General features: G+C 42.8%; 1 protein-coding gene across 1 annotated transcript in view; it reads right to left on the bottom strand.

Annotated features, from left to right (window-relative positions):
• The window catches only part of LOC310875453 (extracellular calcium-sensing receptor-like), a gene marked incomplete at both ends in the record, with an annotated part of 37,666 nt that overhangs the window by 4,061 nt on the left and 9,893 nt on the right, over window positions 1-23,712 (bottom strand). Inside the window, 2 exons of the mRNA XM_083788688.1 lie at window positions 6,384-6,659; window positions 8,564-8,709. Of these exons, the coding sequence (XP_083644814.1) occupies window positions 6,384-6,659; window positions 8,564-8,709 (422 nt within the window). The remainder of the gene's footprint in view (window positions 1-6,383; window positions 6,660-8,563; window positions 8,710-23,712) is intronic.

Below are 23,712 nucleotides of genomic sequence, written 5' to 3'. Positions count from 1 at the left end.
TTCCCACCATCCCTATCCTGACCTTTTCATGTCGCCCCAGACACTACTTCCCCCACCACAGTAATCCCTCAAATCTCATATACCCAGCTCACTGGCTCATGCTATCTCAATATCACAACCAGTCCCCCTCACCCTCATTGTGCTCTATCGCCCCCCAGGAACCCTTGGGAACTTCCTGGAAGAACTAGACTCTGATCAGCTCGTTTCCGGAGGGTGGCACCCCCCTGATTCTACTGGGTAACTTTAACCTACCTACGGCAGAGAAGTATCTTCCTGTTACGTCCCTCCTATCCTCATTTGACCTCTCCCTATCTCCCTCCCCTCCCACTCACAAGGCTGGTAATGTTTTGGACCTCGTGTTCTGCAGAGCCTGCTCCCTCTCCACACTCTCTGTTACCCCCTTAATTAGGTCTGACCACCACTTCATAACCTTCTCCCTCTCTCTCTCTACTCTCCCACCTAAACCTACTCTCCCTCCGACCACCACCACTCGACGCAATCTCAAGTCCCTAAACCCCTCCTCCCTCTCATCCTCTATTCTCTCCTCTCTACCCTCCCTGGAGTCCTTCCCCTCCCTCTCACCCGACTCCGCAACCACATCCTTCCTCTCCTTTATCTCATCTGCATTTGACCAACACTGCCCTCTCTCGACCAGGCCAGCTTGCTCATCCCCACCGGCCCTCTGGTTATCTGAAACCCTCAGATCTGAACGAACACCTCTCAGGGCAGCTGAAAGGAAGTGGCACAAGAAAAGCTACCAGATGATCTCTCCCACTTTCACTTACTCCTCTCTGCCTTCTCCCTCTCACTAACCACTGCTAAAACCTCCTTCTTCCAAACCTGCACTTCTAACCCAACTCTTTCTCCTCCCTCCTCAACCCTCATCCCTCACCGCGGAGGCCTTTGCCACTTAGTTCGAAAAGAAGGTTGATGATATCAGTAGGTCCTTTACCCCCCTCCCCCATAAAGAAGCACTCGACTCAACCAATGCTAACCATAACAGACCTCCTCTCCTCTCTCCTCTGTCCCCAGACGAGGTCCTGAAACTTGTCACATCCACTAGACCTACCACCTGTCCTCTCGACCCCGTCCCGTCTCCAATCTTCCAGACCATCGCACCTGACCTGCTCCCCTTCATCACCTCCATCATCAACACCCCAGTAACCTCAGGCTGCGTCCCATGTGCCTTCAAGTCAGCCAGGGTATCACCACTCCTCAAAAAAACAACTCTTGACCCCTCAGATGTCAAGAACTACAGACCGGTATCACTCCTTTCCTTTCTTTCCAAAACCCTTGAATGTGTTGTCTCTAATCTGCTTTCTCTCCATCTCTCACAGAACAACCTGCTGGATCCCAACCAGTCAGGATTCAAGAAGGCACACTCCACGGAAACTGCACTCCTCGCAGTCACAGAAGCACTACATGCTGCCCAGGCTGCTTCCCACTCTGCAGTCCTGATTATCCAAGACCTATCGGCGGCATTTGACACAGTGAACCACCAGCTGCTCTTAGACACCCTAGCTGATCTGATCTGTTCGGTTCTCCTCCTACCTCTCTGACCGGACCTACCAGGTTTCTTGGAAAGTTTTGCTATCATCCCCCCGTACCCTCCAAACACAGGGATTTGTACTTGGTCCCTTCCTCTTCTCACTGTACACTAAATCCCTTCGCACTATCATCTCTGCTCACAATATATCCTATCACTGCTATGCCGATGACACACAACTGTTTATATCCTTCCCCCCTCTGCATGAACTGCATGCCTGGCTGACATCTCACAGTGGATGTCTTCCAACCACCTCAAGCTGAACCCAGACAAGACTGAGCTTCTGTTCTTCCCAGCTAAGTCCTGCCCTATGCGGAAGCTAACTATCTCCGTAGACAGCGCCCTGGTAAAGTCTGTCCTGACAGCCAGGAACCTTGGTGTTGTCCTGGACAGTCAGCTCTCGTTCAAAACACACATCACAGCTGCCTGTCACTCGATCCGGTAGGTTTACACTCTATAACATACGAATAACAATAACAACGAATTAGACCGTTCCTCACCCAGGAGTCAGCCCAGCTCCTAATCGAGACAACAGTCTTGTCAAAACTTGACTCCCTCCTTACTGGCCTACCGGCATGTGCACTTATGCCCCTCCAACTGATCCAAAATGCCGCAGCTCGCTTGGTCTTCAACCAGACAAAATTATCAAACGTCCCCCCCTTCTCCGCTCCCTCCATTGGCTCCCGGTCGCTGCCCGCACAGAATACAAAACTCTGATGCTGGCATTCAAAGCAACCAAAGGCATGGCTCCCCCATATCTCACAAGTATGATCGTACCCTACAAACCCTCCCGCACACACAGATCAGCCAATGCAGGGAAGTTGGAGGTACCTTCACTAAAAACGCCGGGACAAAATAATAATAATAATATATACGATTTATATAGCGCTTTTCTGGGTACCCAAAGTCGCTTTACAGAAAGAAGTTCAGACATATTTATTAGAAAACTATTAAAACTATTTAAAAGGGTTTAAAAGGTTAAAAACTATAAATCAAAAGAGGGACAAACAAGAAGGGTGTGTGTGTCTGTGTGTGTGTGTGGGGGGGGGGGGGGGGGGGGGTTATGTAGGGAAAGCCAGTTTGAAAAGGTGGGTTTTGAGTGTGCTTTTGAACATTTCGAGGGTGGGGGCAGCTCTGATGTGAGTTGGGAGTGAGTTCCAGAGAGAAGGGGCAGCCACTGCGAAGGCCCTGTCTCCCCATGTCCGTTTGTTGGATTTGTGGGGTTAAAGTTGGTTGGCAGTGCTTGACCTGAGGGAGCGGGAGGGGACATGGCGGTTGATGAGTTGTTGAGGGTTTTGTAGGTGATGGTGAGTATTTTGAATTGAATTCTGGACTTGACTGGGAGCCAGTGGAGTTCACGGAGGATGGGTGTGATGTGGTCCCTGGATCTGGTTCTGGTGAGTAGGCGGGCGGCGGAATTTTGAACATATTGTAGTTTTTTGAGGACCTTGGTGGTGACGCCATACAGGAGGCTATTGCAGTAGTCAAGTCTGGATGTGATAAATGCATGAATGAGTGTTTCAGCGGCAGTGTGGGATAGCATGGGACGAAGGCGGGCAATGTTACGGAGGTGGAAAAAGGCGGTTTTGGTGATCTGGTTGACATGGGGCTAGAAGGAGAGGGTGGGGTCAAGGATGACACCAAGGGGTGGCCAGCTGGCTGTGCATATTGGTGATTTTCTCATGAAAGAAGGTTAGGAAGTTATTGCATTTTTCAGTGGTGAAGGAGTGGGAAATGGTGTCCATGGGTTTGAGTAGTTTGTTTATTGTGGAGAAAAGTACTCTGGGGTTGCCACTGCCTGACTGAATGATTCCAGAGTAGTATGAGGTGCGGGTGGAGTTGATGGTGTCCTTGTAGAGCTGCATATGCTTTTTATGCATGTCGGAGTGGACAGTGAGCCCTGTCCTCTTGGATAGCCTTTCCAGCTGCCGGCCCTTGGACTTGAGGCTGCTGAGTTCAACCGTGAACCAGGGAGCAGTGTGGGTGAATGAGACAGAACGGGTTTGAACGGGTGCAAGCTGGTCAAGGGAGGAGGAGAGTGTGGTGTTGAATATGTTAACCAGTTCGGTGGGGGAGTCAGACTGTGTGAAGGAGGAGATGGAGATGGCGTCGGAGAGGGATACGGAGAGAGAAGAGGAGTTGATGGATTTTAACTTCCGAAACTTTATGGTGCGTTTTAGCTTCTCGTGGGGGGGGGGGGGGGGGGTGTCAATGTGGAAGTCTATGGCAAAGTGATCTGAGATGGTAGCACCAAAATTGGTGCTAGATATTTGGCTGATACTGGAGTTGGTGGAGCAGACTAGGTCGAGGGTATGGGTGGGGAAATCGATGTGTTGGGTGAAATTGAATAGTGTCAGGATGTCCATAAATTCAGAAGCAGCAGTGCAAGTGGATTTTTCCACGTGGAAATTGAAGTCACCAAGGAGTGTGACAGATGGGGATATGGAACACAGTTGTGTGAGAAATCCTGATAGGTCGGAGAGAAAAGATGGGTTGGGTTTGGGGGCTCGATAAATGACTGCGATGACCAGGGGTTTGGGGCCGGATAGTTTAAAAGTGAGGGATTCGAATGATGGTGGGGGCTGGATGGGGATTTTGGTTAATTTTATGTTAAGCCGGTGGATGACAGCAATACCACCACCGGCACGCCCGTCCAGGCGGGGACAAAGCTCCACACGTCCCAAACTCTTCTCCCTTCTGGCTCCAAAACTATGGAATGCACTTCCCATCACTGTCAGAACTGCAGCCTCACTCCCAATCTTCCGCCGTAGTCTGAAAACCCACCTCTTCAGACTCCACCATGGCCCGTAGCACTTGCCCTACCCTAGCCCCTTAGATAGCACTTTATGTAGACTTAGATAGTATTTTAAACAGACTAATAGCTTGTTACATGGACAGCATTAGAATTGCATTTTATTTATTTATTTATTTATTTGACAGGGACAAAGCTCATTAATCAACATGTCAGTTTTCACATCAATGTAAATGGGCCAGAGTTAGCCAAAGCAAAATTTCATCTGTAGTCCCTGGGCAGGCTCTTAAAAAATGAATGAATGATAAAAAGGACAAAGTGTAGTGTGCACTTTATAGTACATAGCTTTATAGTACATAGTACATATAGCCAGCATAGCACTTTATAGTACACATGCATAATATATAATATAGTATAGTATGTATAGTTTACATAGATACTCCACTGTTACATTCTTAGTTTTTGTTATTGCTTAATGCAAGTCTGTTGGAATATGATCTGAATTGTATATATATATTTTATTATTGAGTTATCTTATTGTGAAGTAACAAAGCCCAGACAGGAAGTGCTTGTTAACTATGTCTATATAACCGGTGTAAATAAACCAACTCAGTGACGAGTGACGTACTGATCCAGCAACACATAGCTGATGCCTCCTGGTGTGTTTATTTATTTACTTCAGCAGTGTTATTCCTCCGTCTATATTTCTTCACTTTATATTTCTGGTACAACACGCTAAGACAGCTGTGAAACTCAACAAAGTCGCTCTGGATTAAGAGCGTCTGCTAAATGCCTAAATTGTAAATTGTAATTGTAAATTGATGCGAATGGGCGGAGAAGTTGCGATTCTTGCATATTTAATTTGCTGCGGTTTGCCTTCACACTGGCTGTGTCAAGCGCAGCAAGGAAACGCAGCAGGGAATTTTATCAATGTGTTCAATTCATAAACTATAGCCTACACAGTTAAATCTATGGTGTTAAAATTCTACTCAACGTGCATGTTTCGTGCCGTCTGGGAATGGACCGCTCTCGCTCTCTCTCTCTCTCTCTCTCCCCCTCCGCACGCACTGTTCCTTTGGGCAGAATATTATGTAGGCTACACCTCAGTGTTTTTATGTGTTTCCTTAAGAAATTGATTAATGTACTCGTCATCATTTCACCCAGGGCTTCGGTCTTCTCATTCGACCGCGTCTATCCACGGTAACGGGACATCTTTGTGCTGCGTAAAATATGCCTTCTCCGTCTCCAACTGTGTTTAACTCCTCACCCGCCACATTGTTTGCTTCGTTTCCTTTATTTGCTGCAGATTGCATTTACACCTGCACCGAATGTTATTCAAGTGCGATTGGAAACGAATCGAAACCCCCATTTTGGTCGAAGTAGAATGCGATTATTTGATGCGCATTAGGATTCGAATGATGCTTCACACCTGCCAAACGAAGCGAACTTTCTGACAATAAGCAGCAGGATTTGTTTTAATCGCAGTAAAGCTTTCTGGTGTGAATGTCACCTGTCTCACCTGCACAACCCAATAATATGTTGTTTTTTCAAATGTGTTGTTTTTAAATGTGCAAATAAACAATAAATAAAAATAATCCTACAGGTTAACTGAATTAACAGTTTCCGTGCCCCGAATGGATTACTCCAGGTTAATGTCGCTGCCGTATCGGACATACCCGCCTTTTGTTTTATGTGTTTAATCCGCCGTAATGTAATGAATCAAAAGAAAATCCGTCTTCGTCGCGGAGTATGAGACTGGATTCCTTCGCTGTGATGACGAAACCGGAAATCGTCACATGCTGTGGGCTGCTAGGGCTTCTGGGAAATTGAGGCCAATGGAAATGCATTGGCTGCAACGCCTCATTGAAACCAATCTTGTGTGCGTCTTCCGGGTGCACCAAGATGGTGGATGCTACACACAGATCATAACAAACCACGGGAGCTTTTTTTGATGGATTTTCGCGGATTAAAAGCCCAAATAATTCAGCGTATGCTCTAAAGGTAATACAACAATCTCGGCAGTGAAGGGGGGTTGATTAAAATGCGGGTTAATCGTAAAAAACAGTCAAACTGTTAATATCCCACCTGCCATGGCTGTATTGTCTGCAAACTGGCACAGCTGTGCCCAGGGAAAGGCCCTCTTCCTGGCACACACTGCAACATCTCATGGAGGGCGTGGGCCAGAGCATACACAGCCTTGTACACATTGTACTCTCCCCTGAGGTCAGACACATCCAACAGTGTAGTTTCTGCTGTTCCCAGGTCCTCTTGTCCAGTACACACCCTTCCACCAGCGTCCACCCACTCTGGTGGAAGGGGTGAAAATTTACACCGGAATGTGTGTTCCCAAAACTGCCTCACCTGAAAGAACACAATTCATTCATAAGTAAAACGGTAAATACAATGAATTGATTAATTTATTGATTACCGTATATTACCAAATAACAGCCCATGCATGCTCAAATAGCACCTAATAACGGCCCAGGTTCTGACACCATTTTGTGTAATAACCGCCTCCTTCAAATAACCGCCCTCGGTCCATATAAGTGCCCATTGGCCGTTATTTGCAAACTTAATCAGCCTCAGCCCTCATTTATATTATTGTATGCGTGTTCACCGTGTTGAGTTTGCAGATCTCCGCACGCCACTCGATCACCTCACAACAGCGCAACACCAGTCCTCCACATCCATAAAATAAATCTAGGCTATAGTTTCACAAGTGCCTCCTATGCACAACCAATTGTTTTAATGCAAAGTGGTATATATTCTGTGTAATGTTTATTGTCATCCGTGTATCTACAAGCTCCAAGTGTTGCATGACAGCGCTTTGTGAGCTTGCAGATGATCCATTTTCGGTGCGTGGCGTGCGCCAGCCAAGTATAGTACTATAAAAAACGTACTCGCCGCAAAAAGAAAAGTTGATATTTGAATAATGCAATACTCGGACAATCTTCAACCGATTGTTCTAATTCCAAATGGCCTATAATCCGTGAAGTGTAAATTTTCATTGGGTGTATAATTCATGTTTTTTATATGCTTTTATTAAATTATATGGAGTGAGCTGCTAACATCGGCATATGCAGTTCACGTGCACTGCATGGCTCTGCTTGACATTACATTTTCTATCGCCTGTAACGGTAAACTGTGGGGTTTAGCCACTTGACTACACACAGTACTACAGTAGGCTATGTGTAGTGTAGGCCTATAAATTATGGTTTTATTCAATTGCAATCTACCGGTACGTAGGCCTACAGACTAGTTTATAATGAAATCATTGATTTGTCCGCTGCTTCCCCTTGCTCAATCAGAACATGTAGTACACCTGTGTGTTGATACGTGTTGATGAGTCACTGAACGGTATGTTGTCGTCACTCTCTCTCTAAACGTCTCTGGTCTCCAGGCTGCGCTCCGCTCACCACTCAGCGCTCGTCTCTGAGCAAGATGGCGGCGCCCGCCTGTGTTGTTTTAATGACAAACTATAGTGGTTCTACAACGATTCCTATGTGGATTTTACTCTTTATAACATAGGATGAGGTCGGATTGGGCCATGAAAAATGATCGTGTCCGTGGATTATTGTTTTACGATTTTCTTTTTTATCGTGTGGATTATTACTGTACATGCTGCTGAGTAGGCTACAGTAATGCATCCCATGCAATCCCCCCAAGCAACACAACATGGAAAAAAGAACAGATGTAAAAAAGTAACTAACACTATGTTGTTAGGTTGCTATTTATGAAATGATATCCAAACATTTTAATTCCAAATGAGCTTTTCTAGGCCTGTATTAAAATAATTCACTGAATTGGCGGTAGGAACCCTGTACACTTGTACAGTATTATCACATGTTGTTTTGTACAGTATACTTGTAAAAATACTTTTTTTTTACGGTAATACCAGTTCCAGACAATATTTGCACTACATGTTACTGTATGTTACTGTATGTATATACTGAAACCAAATAATGGCCTTGTGCAGGCCGGTGTAAAAATAAATCACAGCAAATAACGGCCTAGGTCCTTATAAACGCCCGGGGTCCGAATCAATTTTGCATATTACCAGCCCTGTCTACTATTTGGTAATATACGGTATTCACAGACTAAGTTTGCAGATAATACAGTGGTACAATTATACAATGGTGCAAAAAGGATAACACAAAATGTCCTAAGGACTTGTGTCCATTGTGGTCCTGTGTATTCAATTCATTGAGACATCTAAAGACATACAATTAAATAAATATACAATCAAATTAAACAAAAATACTTACTATGTTATCCTGGTCATTGTCAGGACGTATTTTTAACAAAACGTCTTTGAAACCTGGTATCTCTCCACGACGGATGGCAAAACCCAGGGTGCCTCTGAGGTATGGCAGGAGGTGAGGAGACTGGAGATGATAATCTCCCCACCAACCTGAAGTGGCAGGTAAGATCCATAGCAGACCTATCACATTCTGCTTAACCACCTGTTAATCGTTTTGAAAGAAATGAAAGACATGTCTTTCTTTCAATACATTCTCATTTTAGATTATTCTAATTACGAATCCCTAAATTAACATACTCCACAGATGTATCGTAACACAAACCTCATCCAAGACATTATGCATATAGGGCCCGTATCCAAACATAATGACCACCCGAGCTGTGGACGTCTTCATCACAGTGACAATCCTCTGGAGTTTATCCAGGTCATTGTGGAAGGGCAGAGCCTCTGAATAAGCCACACAACCCAGACCAGACTGGTCCAGGCCAGACTGGAACAATCGGGCGGCGTCACGGCCAGCATCATCATCACTGAACAACAGTCCTACCCAGGTCCACTCGAACCACCTCATAGTATGGAGCATAGCTCGCACCTGAGTGGATGACAAATGGACGGAAATGTACGGCAAACTGCGGCCCAGGGGCCACATGCGGCCCCCGTGTTCACTTATGTGGCCTGCAGGTTAATATTGGAATACCATTATATTATTGATTTCAGCTGTTACAATTCCAAACATGCAAACATGACCCGCTTTAATTATATCTATAATGGTCAATATTAGTAGCATAATTACAATTTAAATTGTGTCATTGTCGGGCGGGTGGTGGGTGGGAGGTAGGAGGTTGTCCTCTAGGGAACAAACTAAAAAAAAAATTACCCCCTAATTTTTATTTTCTCCCATAGGCGAGATATTGTATGTTGTGACCAACTGCTACTAGTATGAACAATAAAAAGCTATGAATTTAAAAAAAAGAATTTCAATTGTCTTTTTATGTCCAATGCATTTTAATTTAAGTATGTTTGTTTTAAGTTAACATAAGTATAAATAAATGTAATATGAAATTAAATAAAAAAGTTAGACCTAATTTTCAGGATTAGCAAATCCTGAAATACTCAAATCCTTAGCAAAAATAGCAAATAATAATTCAGGAGTCTGTAGAAATATAGTGGCCCTCTGTAGTTAGTGTGGAAATACAGTGGCCCTCTGGAGTGAGTGTAGAAATGTATTGGCCCTGTGGAGTGAGTGTAGAAATATATAGTGGCCTTCTGGAGTGAGTGTAGAAATATAGTGGCCCTCTGGAGTGAGTGTAGAAATATATAGTGGCCTTCTGGAGTGAGTGTAGAATTATAGTGGCCCTCTGGAGTGAGTGTGGAACTATAGTGGCCCTCTGGAGTGAGTGTAAAAATATAGCGGCCCTCTGGAGTGAGTGTGGAACTATAGTGGCTCTCTGGAGTGAGTGTAGAAATATAGCGGCCCTCTGGAGTGAGTGTAGAAATATCGTGGCCCTCTGGAGTGAGTGTGGAACTATAGTGGCTCTCTGGAGTGAGTGTAGAAATATAGCGGCCCTCTGGAGTGAGTGTAGAAATATCGTGGCCCTCTGGAGTGAGTGTGGAACTATAGTGGCCCTCTGGAGTGAGTGTAAAAATATAGCGGCCCTCTGGAGTGAGTGTGGAACTATAGTGGCTCTCTGGAGTGAGTGTAGAAATATAGCGGCCCTCTGGAGTGAGTGTAGAAATATAGTGTCCCTCTGGAGTGAGTGTAGAAATATAGTGGCCCTCTGGATTGAGTGTAGAAATATAGTGGCCCTCTCCTACATCAAAGTTGCCCACCCCATGGGTTTGAGTATTCCAGTTTCTGAAACATGAACTATTAGATACCAACACATCTATTGTTATAGAAGTTCACCTGGAAGACAAAACTTGGCATTGTTCTGAAGAAGGATGGGAACTGAGTCCGGTCGCTCAGACAGGAACAACCAGCATAGTAACTTATCTGGAAAAACAGAATAAAAACAAATACAAAAGATCTATTCTGTAATGTACTAGATCTTTGAAAGGTACCTATAGATGTCAGCGAGGAACAGACCAATAGAACTGGACTGTAGGTATTCAACAGTGCGTCTGGTACCCTCAGGGCAGTGCTACTCAACCCGCTGCCCCTGATTAATGTATCTGCGGCCAAGAATTAAAGTATAATATTAGTAATTTTCATTGTTTTGAACAAGATTTTAGTTATTGTATGTTGTATGGCCTGACAACTTAGTATTAACCACTTACTTTATTACCTGTGATAATCTGTTCGTTATATGTTCTCTTCACATGTTGTGAATGAAGCCTCATTTTGGTCTTCAACCAGCCAAAATTATCCCACTACTCCCACCTTCTCAGCTCCCTCCATTGACTCTGATGCTAGCATTTAAAGCAACCAAAGGTATGGCACCCCCATATCTTGCAAGTCCGATAGAACCCTACAAACCCTCCCGAGCGCTCAGATCAGCCAACGCAGGGAAGCTGGAAGTACCTTCACTAAAAACGCCGGGACAACGCTCCACACGTTCCAAACTCTTCTGGCTCCAAAACGATGTAATGCACTTCCCATTACAATCAGAACTGCAGCCGCACTCCCAATCTTCCGCCGTGGTCTTTATCCATCTCTTCAGACTCCATCATGGCACTTAGCACTTGCCCTAGCCCCGACATTTTTTATGTAGACTATAGATAGCATTTTATGTAGACTTATAGCATGTTCATGTAGACATAGCACTATAGAGTATACATGCATAGTCCCATTATATAGATATTCCACTGTTACGTTCTTAGTTTACGCATGATTCATGATAACTACTTTTTATGTATGTGATGTATTGCGATGCTTTTTGTTCTTGCTTAATGTAAATCGCTCTGGATTAAGAAAAATATGTGGATTATTACTGTACATGCTGAGTACAGTAATGCATCCCATGCAACACAAGATGGAAAAACGAACAGATGTAAAAAAGTAACTAACACTATGTTGTTAGGTTGCTATTTATGAAATGATATCCAAACATTTTAATTCCAAATTAGCTTTTCTAGGCCTGTATTTTAAAATGAAAAATAATTCACTGAATTTCATGGCGGTAGGAACCCTGTACACTTGTACAGTATTGTTATATGTTGTTTTGTACAGTATACTTGTAAACGCTTTTTTTTATTATTATTATTTGCACTTCATGTTACTGTATGTATATACTGAAACCAAATAATGGCCTTGTGCAGGCCGGTGCAAAAATAAATAACAGCCTATGGCAAATAACGGCCCGGCTCCTTATAAACGCCCGGGGTCCGAATCGATTTTGCATATTACAGCCTGGGCTACTATTTGGTAATATACGGTAAATAAGACTATTTGCTAAAGGGAAAACTGTTATTATATTATTATTGATAAGTGAATACATTATCTGTTCAAGTTTAAGCTTTTAACATTAAAATATCATGTGGTTCGACTTGCCCCTCGACTTGGATCAACTTACCCCTTACCTGGGGCAAGTTGAGCCACATGACCACTTTTTTTTAAAAGGTCATATTGGCCCAGGCCGTAGCGTAACGGTCTGGGCACCGGACTGGTGATCCAGTCGCGGTGTGCCGCGGGTTCGACTCCCGGACGCGACACGGCCTTTACCGCATGTCATCCCCCCATCTCTCTCCCGTTTCCTGTCAGCCTACTTTCTATCCCTTAAAAAATAAATAAAGGCGTAAGCCGCAAAAAAATATCTTAAAAAAAAAAAAAAGGTCATATTTTCATGGCCCTTTGTCATAGATGCTTACTCATCATTTCAATTGATAGAAGACATCCTGAAATATGGGTAGATCATTAGATTTTACTGCCATCTCATTTTGCCTTGCTTCCAGGACAACTTAAGCAAAAAGTGGTTCATCTTACCCTGTTCTCTGCACAATGTGCTTAGATGTGCCACAACCAGCTTCTGAAACAGTTTGGTTTATCCTGTCAAAAGCTCAAGAAGTTTCAATTTAGCATAAGAAGATAGTGGAAATACTGTAGCTGGCAATCATTTCCTTAATTGCAAAAATTGCACTGTGCCGGATTTATTTTTTAATCTGAACTGGTTATCTGCAGTAAAGACAAACATTTCCAGACGTACAAACATGATTATTTCCAATACTATGGAGAGGATGCTGGCCAGAGAGATTTGGATGTGCTGTTTGAGAACTTTACATGTCCTGCCATTGGCAATTCAGTAGAATGCAGTGCATTGTCAGAAACAGAACAGTTCAGTAGATTGTCAGTGCATTGTCAGAAACAGAACAGTTCAGTAAGGGGGCATATGTCAATGTGTTATATTTAAATGATCCTGAATAAATATTGTTCCTCTGCTGGACACTTCTTTTCAGTAGCAAAGCAGCAGCATTAACATTAGGCTAATCAGTGAATTAAACCTGCAGGGAAAACATGCATTTTCAGAAACGTTCAAGAAAAGATCAGTAAAGTGTGAAGAGTTGGAATGGCACATCTGTAGGTCTATTTAGTTTACCTGCCTTTTCTTTAAGGACAGGCTCTAATTGTACAGAGGTGATTGATGCTGTACCATGAACCAACATACCTGTAAAACACAGACTAAGTGCAGTTACTTACCACTTCCACTTAAAACAAAAAAGGGGGAAAAAAGACAGAACAAGAAAGAAAAATTGCAGACTACAAGCTCAGAACATGTCACACTGTGACCTTGTTGATCAGCTGTGTTTGATACTTTTGTCTAACATTAGCATAATGAAGAAATGAGTACCACAGACGAAAAACAGTCTAAGTTCTAAATTTCATTCTGACCCCTCCACAAAAAGGCCTCGTTGTCCTGAACCCTTATCAATAATTTATACATTATGGAACAATAGTGTGGACTTAAGACTGTTTTTCGTCAGTGGCATTCATAGGGCATTAAAAAAGCATTACAAGTTGAAATATGGAGACACAAGGTTTCTTCTCGACAGCAACGATTATGTCTTTCAAACTCCAAAAAGACAACATTTTATATTTATCATATTATAGATTTGCAAATAGCTAAGTAATCAAAATTAAATAAAATAGGCTATTGTGAAAGTGGATAGGAAACTTACCATGGGCACTCTGTATACACCTAATATTCTAGAGAGTGTAATAGAACTTTTTGAGGTACTAGGACCCACAATTCCAAGTACTGGAGGAGACCAAACACAGCTCTGATCCAGTGTAAACTGCTCCTCTCTCCCACTGATCAGTGACAACGCTGCAGGGACTGCAACTCCAAGCGTATGACAGGTGTCATAGCAACGGTATCCCAGAGTCACATTGGGGAGCATGCTGGGGTCCCTGTTGATCTCAGTGATGGCAAAAGCCATGGTCTGTGCCATTCTGAACACCGACATGAGAAAACTAACACACACAATTACACTGTAGCCTTGAATATCATTGCTGTTTTTGTTTAATAAATGAGTTACTTTGTCATACTACAGTGTGACAAATTATTTTTTGCTATTTTTGAAGAAAATATTTAGGTGAAAGTGCTTGTGACTAAATAATAACTACCCTAGATCCATCCAAACACATGTTCTGAGAAGGTTTCCACCCGACAGCCTATATCTTTGTAGAAATATACACATCAACTAATCATGTTTCTATACATCAAAACAAGGTTGGTGTTGTCTTCGTGATACTCACCGACTGCAGGAGGGATTCTGTTCCTTGGACTGTGTGAACGTCAGCTCAGGGAACACAGAGGAGACGTGGAATGGAAACAAACCACCCAGAAGCACATCTCCAGCCTTGTACATTCCGCCATGTTTTAACGGTGCCTGGAACTCACAAGAAGAGGAAGAGGATGAAGACAAAGGAGAGAAGGAAGCGAACATCATCAAGTATGAAAACAGTTGTATGTCTAAAGAAGCCCTCATGACTGTCCTCCTCTGTCTAACAACCCCTCCCACCTTCTCCATCCAGTGTCCAGTTGTTAGGTTTTATACCCATGCAGTGCCGTCCCCTGTGCCAGATGACGACATTACGTAATCTTTCACAACACTGATCTGGGCCTTTAGGCACACACAGAGGCAGGGTTTAACATACATAGGTATCAGTGGTGGAAAGTAACAAAGTAGAGTTACTGAAGTACTGTACTTAAGTACAATGTTGAGGTATTTGTATTTGACCATTTGTCATTTCCAATGCTTTTACTTCTACTCCACTACATCTCAAATCCCAATATTGTACTTTTACTCCTCTACATTTATTTGGAAACTTTAGTTACTTTGTAGATTTTGATTATTATTACAAAACATACATTAACCACTTCAGCCTTTTATACATTTCGGCCATTTGAAAATAGCCGATTGCGACGCATTGTGAGCTTGTAGATCAGCTATTTTCGAAATATTTTTTAGACATTTGAAATGGGCCATATTCTATTATAATGAGTAGGCTACTTATACTTTTGGTACATTAAGTACATTTTGATGCCAATACTTTTGTACGTTACGAGAGACAATGAGATCCGCAATAAACTTGCAAATCGGTTCGCAACATGTCGCCTTAGTCAATGGCAGGTTAGTGGTCAGTGGTGGTCAGTGTCAGGTTGGTGGTCAGTGTGCATGTTCGGACTAACGGGACTATCGGACACTGCCAAAGACACCAAGAGCTGCCAGCCAGTAAACTAGTGCTGTGGGAACCAACACACGGGCACCGGTCACAACGAGGTCCCACATTAACATGTGCAACAACAACGAGCTGGCCAGATGTATGGAAAACCGGGATGACTGGAAGAAACGATGGAGGGCTCGTCTGAGGAAGACCTAGAGAGAGAGGCAGGTTGCCGGTCAGTGGAAGGTTGCCGGTCACGGCGGTCAGTGGCAGGTTGCCGGTCAGTGGCAGGTTGCCGGTCAGTGGCAGGTTGCCGGTCAGTGGCATCTGGAAAATGTGGGCACCATAAAAACTGTTCAGCTCTGAAGTTGTTAATCAGAGCAGTGGTCAGTCCTCCCCCACTTCTCAGGTGGCCACTCCTGATTACCAATGAAGTGTGAGGGAAAACAAGAGTAAAGCTTCAACTCACTAGTTGTGTCCCAAATGACAGTCCCTTAGTTGAGTGATGTCATGCATGCAGGCACGCAGGCATGCACGCACACACGCGCACACATTTGATTTATTTTATTTGGATCTGCACAAGAGGCGTAATACAATAGACCCAAACACTGATCAGAATTAGGTTATACATTATATGGTCCAACCAGATATAGCTGCTGCACATGCTGCTTAACACACAGAGGGAAAAGAAGAGAAAAAAATATATATAGCACATTGTTGACATACTATTACTTGACACTACTAGACAGGATGTTTGTTTTGGGTTTTTTAAGCCACCTAGGGATAAATGAAACGCCTTCTCCAGACAGACAGACTGCCCATAGTAGCTGAGACAGAACCGTATTTAGCCAGTATTTTAGCAATCCACCCAATTGCAGACCCCTGAGCACAAGTTTATGGACATGGCCCAGACTTCCAAATACAAGGACAATAAGTTGACAGTTATATCCCAAGGCCATAATACGTTCCACCAGAAGCTGATATTTCATAAATTTGGATGTAAAACAAGTTCCATATACAAATCAAATGGGCAGCCTATTTCAAATATAGTGACAGTTTTTCTAATTTCATTGATGAACACAATATCTGGGGTATTTGGAATATTTTGTAGTGAATTGACATGTGTGTCATTGTGATCAAACCAGTCTATTTTTACAGTGCTGTGTTTATACATTCTTGTTGTCCTGTCCTGTACTCCTCTGATCTTGTCTGATACCACATCATACCAGGTCCACCAGACGGTCATGTCTGGCAATGTACAGTCCTTTATAGTGGCTGCAACCATTTAATATGTGTGCGACTGTTTCTTTGTCATGTGGTACTGGATGTAGGATGCAGTGTGGGTCGTGTGCTGATGGGTACCAGGTTGCCAAGTTGAACTTGGTCGGCAACACCTGTAAACGGGCTTTAATAGTGAAAATGAGAATGTCCTCACCTATGGTGTTATTTGACAGTATAGAGTGTGATAATGAGTGGTTTGCAAAGGGAAGAAGAGCCAGTTTTCCCTGCAGCCTCAGACTGGTCCAGTGTTGTGCACTTTCTGATCGCTTCATTCCTAGAATGGTGGCTCTTGCGGTCGCGGATTTGATTGACAGTTCATGGTGCGCACCGTCCTGCTCGTAGGTCGCACATGCACGGACACGTGGATCTATGATGATGCTGTTGTTGAGCGCAGCAGTTGTTGTATTGTATCAAGCGCCACCCACTTCAACTGTAATCCTGATCGCTGGCATAGATCATTAAGATCCATCCAGTCGGACCGCACACCGAATCCAGCGGCTTTAATGTCCAATTTACCATTCGCCTTAGTCTTGAATCCAAGGAACTGTGTCTCATTCTCCAGCGCGGGTGGTACTTTACGTCGCTGCATGTGTTGAATGAGTGACTCACGAGCCATTTCCCTGACCGTGGGGTCGTCGCTGTTGAGCATATTTATAAGGTGACTGGTTCTGGTGGCGGTGTAAACCCATAAAGCCGCTGCCTTGCCTTTTTGTCTCCACCAGGCCGAAGGCATGGGGGGAGAGTATGTTTTGCACTCTGTCCGTGTGTGTGTGTCCTTCCGTCCGTCCGTCCGTCTGTCCGTCCTTCCGTTATCAGCTAATCTCCGGCACCGTTGGCCCGATCTATGCCAAACTTTGCACACTCCCTGGATGCCAACGACGAACCTCTGCCCAAATACTTCTCAATGGCCTGTTATAGCGCCACCATGAGGCCAATTTAGGCAAAACACATTTCTGTAGATTACTCGTACACATTTTATCCATACATCACACAATTCGGTATACACTATCTCCATAGTCATTTGATCAACACGGAGCGGCACCATTTCCCATCTTCCATCCTGATTGGCTAAGATTGGCTTCCAAAGCTCACACAATTGGTCCGTTTAGAAAAAATGCCACAAATCACAAACACATTGTGCAATTTCCGTGAAATTATACATGCACATTTCCACTAGGCCGAGGACGACATGCCACAAATGTTCCCCCCAAATCAGCCTCACGGTGGCGCTATAACAGGCCTATTCCTGTTTTTAGCTATAACTGCATCGATCTGTATACAACTTACAGTTGAGTGCCAATGATTCCGTCTGAAATCCTCTTTATACGTTTTAGGTTTTGCGAATATTGGAAAATGTAGTACTGAAATCAACCAGCAGGTGGAGCAGTTGAGTATGTTTTTTATAATTGGCCTGAACCCTGCACTGCATGTGCTAATAAAAAGTATTTATGCTCAAATTTTTAAATTATATAGTTATATATGTTATATAGCCTATAAAAGTTTAAGGGGATATGATGGACATATAGTGTGTGCCCTGATATAAAATACCACTGTGAATATGTGAATCAAATCCCTAGGAAGGTGATTAAACAAAGGGGAATCACCCTCCCCTATTAATTAACATCACATTTACCTCATTATTATTTATTCCTAACTTTAATCTGGTCGTGTTTTTAAGTGATGTGAGAAAAACTTTCCCCAAAAATCGCGATAAATCATTGAATGCTCTGAGGTTTGAACTCACGGCCAATGCGTAAAATGGACTTGCAGTCTAACGCCTAAAAGATCAAGCTATTGAAACTTGTGTAAACAACAGCTGATCTCCAGGCTCAAAGGTCTTGTACATCGCATAAAGTATGCATAGCTGGATAATGGACTCGTAGTCTAACATCTAACACAGTAAGCTAATAATCTATCTGACTGCTATTATTTACTGTGCATCGAAATGGAACAACTTCCCTTTCCCAAAACGTAGAAAAGCTTCTCTTCTCTCGCAATCTCTCTCTCTCTCTGCGCAATGTTGCTGCTCAGTTGCGGTGAGAGCGCTGAATGTCTACCAAAGAAAATGTTCCTAAATCTGTGACATTTTACCGATTCCGTGTGATCATGATATAAAACAAAAAATCGTTCCTGTGTTGTGTTGTAGAAGAACACAAGAATCTGGTCGCGTTTTTAAGTGATGTGAGAAAAACAAAAATCTAAGCATTCTGTTGCAGTCACTTTGAGAAAAAGGGTCAGTGTCATTATATTTTGAAAATACTTTAAAATGAAATGGATCATGGATGTTTTGTGATAAAAAGACAAGCATTAATTTCAAAGAATTTGCATTTATTTCTGTGTAAAATTTGAAAACAAACGGAAATATAAAATACAAAATGATATACAGTAGACTTGAGCCGTGTCAAGTGTAAAAAGCATAAAAAGTATATATACAGTAGGCCGTGTCAAATGTGCCAAAAAATATAACATCTGATACAATCTGATTCAAGCATTTTGAGAGAAAAAAAATCACCCGTGTGAAGTGAGTGGCGCAGAGCTACATATCATGGTACAAATAAAGTAGCTGCAGTCCATAGCAGTCTGATTACTTCCCACTTGGTCGCCCTCCATTTTTAATAACAATCCGGCAAACACTGTGCAAGTGATTAATGTAGATATTGCATCTCTCTGTGGTCAAAACTGTGTTCCAAAACGTCTCAATCGCGTGGACAAGTTCATCTTTGGTGGTGGGTTTAGCTACGCCTTTCACAAATGCTTTGAGATCTTTCCAGACGAGTTCAATAGGGTTGAAATCTGGTGACTCCGCTGGGGTGCGCTGCCAATTAATTCCAGCGCGTTCAATGGCAAGGCGAGAGGCAGTGTGCTTGGGGTCGTTGTCTTGGAAAAAACGATGTGTTTTCAATTTCCATTCCTTCTTCATAAAGGGCTCAGCAGTGTTTTTAATCACTTCCTCTTCAAAAAACACACGATCCATAATTCCTTCAAAGATATAAAGAGGGCCAGGTCCACAGCGAGAAATGCCTCCCCAGACATGGAGCTTCAAGGGATGTTTTGGCTGGCATTTGGAAACCTCGTGATCTTTGTGGCGGTAGCATTTGTCTGCGAAGGCCTGCATCGCAACTGTAGTTTCGTCTGTAAACAGGACGTCATGCCAATTTTCACCAGAATCCAGCCAGGACTGCGCCTGCTGCACGCGCAAAATCTTATTTTTGTCACGTGTCATTGGCAAAGTTCTGTAAATAAAAGAACAGTAATTTTAGTAAATAGTAAATACATCCTCCAAACAGTGTCACATTACAGAAATGTTTCTTTTCTCTTTTTCTATAATTACCGGGTCTTTCCGTGTCTCCACTGAAGTTTTTTCAGAGCTCTTTTAAGCGTCCGCACTCCCAAGCTGATATTGTGCCTGGATGCCAGCAGTTCCTTTATTTTTGGCGTCGTCAGTTCATCATTCTCCATGAGCAGAGCATGGATAATTTGCAGGACCTCACTGCAAAGAGAAAAACAAATACTGCTTTTAATGTTTGTTTTTTGTTTTGTTTTACACATAGCCTACACACACAAACACAATGAATTTGATCAAATTAATACAGAATGTCGGCTTACCTGGTCAATTTACGTGCAAGCCTGGGTTTGTGTGCGAGTCGCGCTACTTTATATCTCAATAGCGTTCTCTTCGTCACGTCAATCCCAGAGTCTTGTAAGATCTTCTGTATGTATTTGATTTTGTAGCCTCGTTCCCATAAGCTACGGATCTGCTCACCCGTTTGACAATTGATCTTCGTCATGATGTCAGTATGTTGGCTACAGTTAAGAATTGAACCTTATTATACAGTATTTTCTGTGTTGGCCACACCCCCTGGATAGGGTGAATGACAATGAACCATGAATTTATCAATTGGTCTTGAGTGGTCTATCAGAAGCATAGTCATAGTGAGCATAACATTATAATGTTACAATGGAGTCAATGTGTCCAGCCTGGGCGTGGTGCTGATTGATTGCGTTTTGAGAATGTTTCAAATTAGCATTCTATAGAGATGCAGAGAGAGAGCGATGCATGGTCACACACACATGGCCCTGCACATTCCTCCCTCAGACACTAGCCTACAATATTGTTCATATATCACTGTTAACAACATTAAAACTTATCATATGTTGCATTAAATGCAGCGAGCATGCGCCGCTGCATTCTGTCAGAATCTCATGTGTGTGTGTGTGTGTGTGTGTGTGTGTGGGGGGGGGGGGGGGGGGGTGTCGCACGCGTGCGTGCGTGCGAACTTCATGACAGTGGTGCAGCAATACATTGTATTTTGATTTGAAATAAATAATGATGAATAAATGTCTATACTGTTGCTTGTGTGTGTGTTTTTTTAGACAATAGACCACTTAATTAACCATAAAAATATATAGACCTACACAGCAAAAATGGGAGAGTTAAAATTCCAGGGTTAAACATTGCAGAGTTGATTTCAACTCCCAAAGTGTCATTTTAACACCTTCAGATTTAAATTGGGTTCAGTGTTGGAGTCATTTGAAAGAGTTGATCACGCCAGTGTTACCAAACTCAGCCTAGAGTTAATTCCACCCCAAAAGTGTAGTTTTAACACTATCTGGTGTAATGGTTAAGTGTTTGGAGTTGTTTTAAATAGTTGATTAAATCCAGAGTTGATTTCCACTCCCAAAGTGTAATTTCAACATTTTCTGATTTAATTTTCTTTTCTTTTTTCTTGTTGGGGGGAGGGGGGTCTCACTTGATGCAGAAGGCCTCAAATCGAAGCCTGCTCTATATTAATTTTTAATATTTGCTTTTTTAAGATCACGCACAAACCGTGCATGCCACCGGTTCGGGCCTGGTACCGACCGATTCGTACTGTTTGACATTGATTTTACAATATAAACAAATACAAAAAAAGAATTTGGGGTCCCAGAGATACAAATTGCTGGGTCCTTAAAATTTAAATGATGATCATTGATAGATCCATAAAAACACAGCTGCTGTATTGGGGCAAATGAGTTTAAAAACCTTTTGGCACGGCTGAAGTCAACTGTATAGTTTTGTTACCTTTTTACACTTTTTTTATATCTTTTTTGGCACGGCTGAAGTCAACTGTATAGTTTTGTATAGTGCAAGTGAACTTTGTATTTTATATTTCCAATATTCACAGAAATAAATGCAATGCAAATTGAATTCATTGAAATGAATGCGTGTCTTTTTTTATTACATAAGAAGCCTTCAAGAACCTTGCCTAGCCTTCAGCCTGCATGCTGTCAGCGAATTAAGCCCAGACCCCCGGCCATCTCACTGATCCCTCGATCTGTCCCCCCACCCCCCCTCTCTCTCTCTCAAGACCAACAACGACCCTTTCCATTTGCAGTGAGCTTGTAGAATGTAGATTGGCTATTCTCTCTCTCTCTCTCTCTCTCTCTCTCATACTGCAAGACGGTATCATGTCATTATAACGTGCTCAAAAACACTTGTTGCTGCTCACATCAGTTGCGGTGAGAGCGCCGAATATAAAATAGAAATCTGTGACATTTTTCCGATTCCGTCCCGTTATGTTAGAAACGGGGCTGAAACCCCTCCAATGTTTTCACAGAAATAAATGCAATGCAAATTGAATTAATTGAAATTAATGCGTGTCTTTTTTTATTACATAAGAAGCAATTAAAATAGCTTGTGTTTAAGTGTGGGGGCCAGACCTTATAATATACCATATTATATTTATTGGCTACTTCGGTATGCATTTATTTGACAAAACCCCTCCTATTTAAATAAACGGAGAGCGGCGTTTAATCTATATTAATCCATTTCACCACTAATATGACTGTAAAATCCGGGATTCGAACTGGGAGCTACAAAAAGAAGTATGCTTAAATCGAAAGCACTTACCACTAGGCTACGACGACGCCTTAACATAAAGACAGAGCGCATGGTAGATATAAAGCACAATGGTTGTAATCATGTTAAAAAAAAAAAATCGTTCCTGTGTTGTAGAAGAACACAAGAACGCTGGTGGAATACATTTATTTTTCACGTCACATCATTAACAACTATTAGTGTTATCTTACATGTTTCTACATTTGTAGAATATATTATTATTAGTTGTTAATGACGTGACGTGACGTAATAAAAAGACCAAGCACCAAGACCAAGCACCAAGAGAGAGAGAGAGAGAATGACTTTGTCATTCTCTCTCTCTCTCTCTCTCTCTCTCTCCGCTTTCAATTTAAAGGGCTTTAATGGCATGAGAAAACATACGTTTACGTTTCAGTGGTCTCAGATTTTTATATAGCTCTCTACTCCCCCTAGTGGACATAATATATACATTGTGAAATGCGCAGATCACGCAGTCCTCGCCAAAATGAATCAGACGGAATCATTGGCACTCAACTGTATGTATGCGCACTCCCTAGAGGCCATGGAAAAACATTGTCCCTGCATCCCTCCACATCTGCCGGTTATAGCGCCACCATGAAGCTGATTTCTGTAAAACACATTGCTTATGTTAGTCGCATATATTTCATCCAAATCTCACGCAAATCGGTCCACATGATCTCTGTAGTCATGTGATCAAGACGAGTCTGTTGGATTTCTCAGATTCTACACTGATTGGCTTACACACTATCTTTATAGTCATGTGTTCAAGACGGATCTGTCCGATATATCATTTTCCATCCTAATTGGCTAACATTGGCTTTAAACGTATGCAGGATTGGCCCGTTTTGAACAAAAAGCCTCAAATCATCCAATTGCCATCCAAGGCAAGAAGAAATGGCACCCTTTTCACATTGGCCTATTATAGCGCCACCAGGAGGCCACAACCTGACCTGCCCTGGTGGAGACCTTTGCCGATGGGCACTTTATCTAGTTGTAGATGTTATCTGCATTGGTCTGAAAGGTGAATTTATTGTCTATGGTCGTTCCCAGATATTTAAAGTCACTGACCTGCTCCACTTCCTCCCCACTCATAGGACAGGCGTAAAGATGGACCCTGGACCCTCTGCTCCTGCCCCCCCTCCCAAACACAGCTCCTTGGTCTTAGGGACATTAAGGTCAAACCAGGTGGCAGTACGGCAATAGGAGGGACTGGAAACGTCATGGCAACGAAAGCCATGTCATCAGCATACTTTATGATAGAGAACTCTTTGTTGGTGTATTTCAACTCATTTGTGTATAGGGAAAATAACAGAGGGGATAAAACACACCCCTGTGGAATGCCAGTGTTTAGGACAAGGCAGTCAGACAGTGTTATTAATACAGACTCGTT

This window comes from Protomyctophum parallelum, assembly GCF_964188405.1.
Source record: "Protomyctophum parallelum genome assembly, chromosome: 1".
NCBI lineage: Eukaryota > Metazoa > Chordata > Actinopteri > Myctophiformes > Myctophidae > Protomyctophum > Protomyctophum parallelum.
Note: the sequence above shows the minus strand (reverse complement) of the source record. Positions and strands in the feature narration are given on the sequence as shown.